The sequence below is a fragment of the Lipotes vexillifer genome, unplaced genomic scaffold (genome assembly GCF_000442215.2).
Source record: "Lipotes vexillifer unplaced genomic scaffold, Lipotes_vexillifer_v1.1 scaffold30, whole genome shotgun sequence".
Classification (NCBI taxonomy): domain Eukaryota; kingdom Metazoa; phylum Chordata; class Mammalia; order Artiodactyla; family Lipotidae; genus Lipotes; species Lipotes vexillifer.
In genome coordinates, this window is record NW_006783081.1 from 227,330 (window position 1) to 230,613 (window position 3,284).

General features: G+C 32.9%; 1 protein-coding gene across 4 annotated transcripts in view; it reads left to right on the forward strand.

Annotated features, from left to right (window-relative positions):
- TFEC (transcription factor EC) overlaps positions 1–2,934 on the forward strand; it is a 151,955-nt gene extending 149,021 nt beyond the window's left edge. For 2 of the 4 annotated variants that reach the window (XM_007455671.1, XM_007455672.1), the window contains exons 5-6: positions 945–1,092; positions 1,976–2,356. In XM_007455671.1, coding sequence (XP_007455733.1) covers positions 945–1,092; positions 1,976–2,356 — 529 coding nt within the window. Of the gene's footprint in view, positions 1–944; positions 1,229–1,975 lie in introns of those variants that run through there. The other 2 variants (XM_007455669.1, XM_007455670.1) reach the window with 2 other exon arrangements.
- Positions 2,935–3,284: the final 350 nt, after the last annotated feature.

The following is a 3,284-nucleotide window of genomic DNA, read 5'->3' on the forward strand; positions in this document are numbered from 1 at the left end:
CCTACAAGTTTACTTTCTATTGTATTAAAAGAAATCTCATGATTCTAAATGGAAAAGTCATCCAGATTTTTCAACAGCTCTGATTAAATTTTAGCAATCAGTTTGGCCCTGTTCTCCATACATATTATGAATTGTCAGATAGTATTAAATTTATTGATGTATGTTTTTAGATATTAAACTCAGTAGCCTGTTCTGTAGTTCCAAATTTATCATCTCTCCCGTCTAAAAATAAGTTTTAATAAAATATTTTTTCTATGCTACAGTCTGAAGATTATTGGCAATGTTCAACTGTATTTACTTATTGTACACTTACTTAAAAATAGATATCCAGCTTTTAAAAAAAATATTGATGCTTTTTGTGCATAAAAGTTTGCCTAATGATTCTAGAAAGTTTTACTCTATTGCATAAAGTGATGTTGCCAAACTCCGATTTGTTTCACAATTACTCAGGATCACCATTCAGGAGGGACTTTATTTTTCTTTTCCTAGAAGCATAAAAGCAACCTTATAGAAAGTAGGTTAAAAGATTGGTACATTTGAAATGATCTTAAAAAATTTAGGCTTAAGTCCTCAGTAATGTACATTTCCTCGTTCATTAATGCAGAAATACCGCACATAGATTTTAATCTCAGAGTTAATAATAAAAGCAATTTTCACTAAAAATATAAAAACTGTAATGGTAGAATCATGATATTGCATTTAGCTCTCCCACAAAAAGTCACTTTATTACTTTCTTTTGACACTTATTTTCATTCTGGGATTAATTTTACTATATAAGGGCTTCTTAACTATTCTATTAAAATTTCTATTCAGAAGCAATAATATCTAAGAGTGAATAATAGTCATGTAAATCATTATTTCATATTAATGTGAAAGATTTTGTAAGTTCTTATGAATTCTGCTGACATGCACAATTGTGAAAAGGTTATCTCTCCTTTCTACAGTGATATGCGCTGGAACAAAGGAACCATTCTAAAAGCATCAGTGGAGTACATCAAGTGGCTACAAAAAGAACAACAGAGAGCTCGAGAATTAGAACACAGACAGAAGAAATTAGAGCAGGCTAACAGGCGCCTTCTACTCCGGATTCAGGTTTTTATAAGAACATTGCCATGAACCATGTAGCTTACATATGACTTATCCATCATCAGTTTTATTCATTGGTCTCATTTATTTTTTTCTCATTAACAATTATTTTTTCTTCCCAAGGATAATTTTATTGCCTTTTAGAAGTTCATGAATTAGATTGATTCAATTAGGTTTTGATTAGAAATCTAGGATCAAGTTGGCTTTAAAAATATATAATGAATGACAATAACTAATTGCAAAAATGCAGAAAATAGAACCAATTTTATAAACACACAAATATTATCCCAGTCAAAAAATAATAATAAGCAGAACCTTTGTTTCTCTGGATAATATTGGACATTAAGTTCTCCTCTCCCCCTTTTATTTCTATAGTAACATTGCTATGGATTTCATTGCCTTAAGCCATATTATGCCAGTTTATATTGTCACTCCTCATCTGTTCATGTGACACAAAATCTTAGAATATAGGTTTTCATAAGCCTCAAGATTTTTTCTTTAATATGTGAGCAAGCTTACTGCCAGGTAAAACACTCCTGTTTCCATGAAATGGACCTATAGAGAGAAATTAATCAGGAAGAATGACTGGAATATTTCCACTATCTCCAAATAGTTGTACTGTAGCCTGAGCCACTATGGAACCATTGTATGTCATGTATTCCTTTAACGAACAATCAGAGTATTTTTTAAAAATCTGAGTATTTTCCTCAGGGTTATTTTTCAGGCATTAGAAATATACCACACTCTGTTATTTGCAAAGAATATTTATAATATGTATTAGTCTTCATTTTGAGTGCTTGTTAATATTTTAAATCTATTTGTGGCTTATTCTATAGAGTTGAGTTTACTTTCAAAGTCATTATTTAATTATTCTTGTTTGAAATTGCAGGAACTAGAAATACAGGCTCGTGCTCATGGTCTGCCAACCCTGGCTTCACGTGGCACAGTTGATTTAGGTGCTCACATCACCAAACAACAGGCCCATCTTGAGCAGAATTCAGTAGACTATTGCCAACAATTGGTTCTGTCTCAGGGGACAAGCCCTGAGCTCTGTGATCAAGCTATGGCCTTCTCTGATCCTTTGTCACACTTCACAGATTTATCATTTAGTGCGGCTTTGAAGGAGGAACAAAGATTGGATGACGTGCTACTGGATGACACAATATCTCCATTTGGAACAGATCCTCTGCTATCTGCCACTTCCCCTGCAGTTTCCAAAGAGAGCAGTAGGAGAAGTAGCTTTAGCTCAGATGACGGTGATGAGTTATAAGAAATAAACAGGCTCAGTTCATCAACTGGGAATCAATTCTATGCTGGTGCCACACAATGAAGTTCTGTGTTTCATATATTGCTTTGGCTCAATTTTTCTGAAAGGAATATATTGTTCATGAAAAACTGATTGGTTAGAAACAACAGAATTCACAGGAAAAAGAAGCACAGTGTCGAAGAATTATTAAGAGCAAAAAAGATTTTTTTTCTCTTTGACTACTGAGTCCAAATCTACTTAAATTTTGTTTTCCTGGAAAGAGGCACAACATAAGAAATAGCTCTCTACTGATATTTTAAAAGTAGTGACTTGGTGGTGTACTATTGGAACTAACAGACTGCAAAGAATAGACCTTCTGAAATATACATTTTCTTACTTCTGTCTCCTTCCTATTCAGCTCTGACAATGTTAATTTTCAAGAATCAAGATCGACAGATCTGGTTGTTTATTGCCTTTTTTCCACTGTCTGGGGGATAGTTATCTAAAGTTCAAGCCTTATAGGGGAACTAATTAAAAAATAGATTATCTACCACTTATAATTGAAAAGTGAATCTACAATAAACATTAGAATTTTCCACAATAAAATACAGAAAATTTATAAAAACTTAGGATTCTAAAATTAGACTTTAATTCCCTTGGTCAGTTCAGTCACACTAACTCTAAAAGCATCTTTGCATATTTATGGAGACATGCTCAGTTCAGAAAAAGAACACATTGAATACTGTCCTCAAGAATACTGGCTAGAATTGTTATCGCTTCACACAAGCATACCCACCGCCCCCCCCAAACAGGTACACAATGCAGATAATACATGTTCTTTTTTTTCCCTTCATTCTTCTGATTTTCTAATCAGCATCTGAAATTACACTCCAAATCCTTTTTACTTTATCAAGAAGAGATATTGGATAATCAGTTTCAGCAAATAAAATAT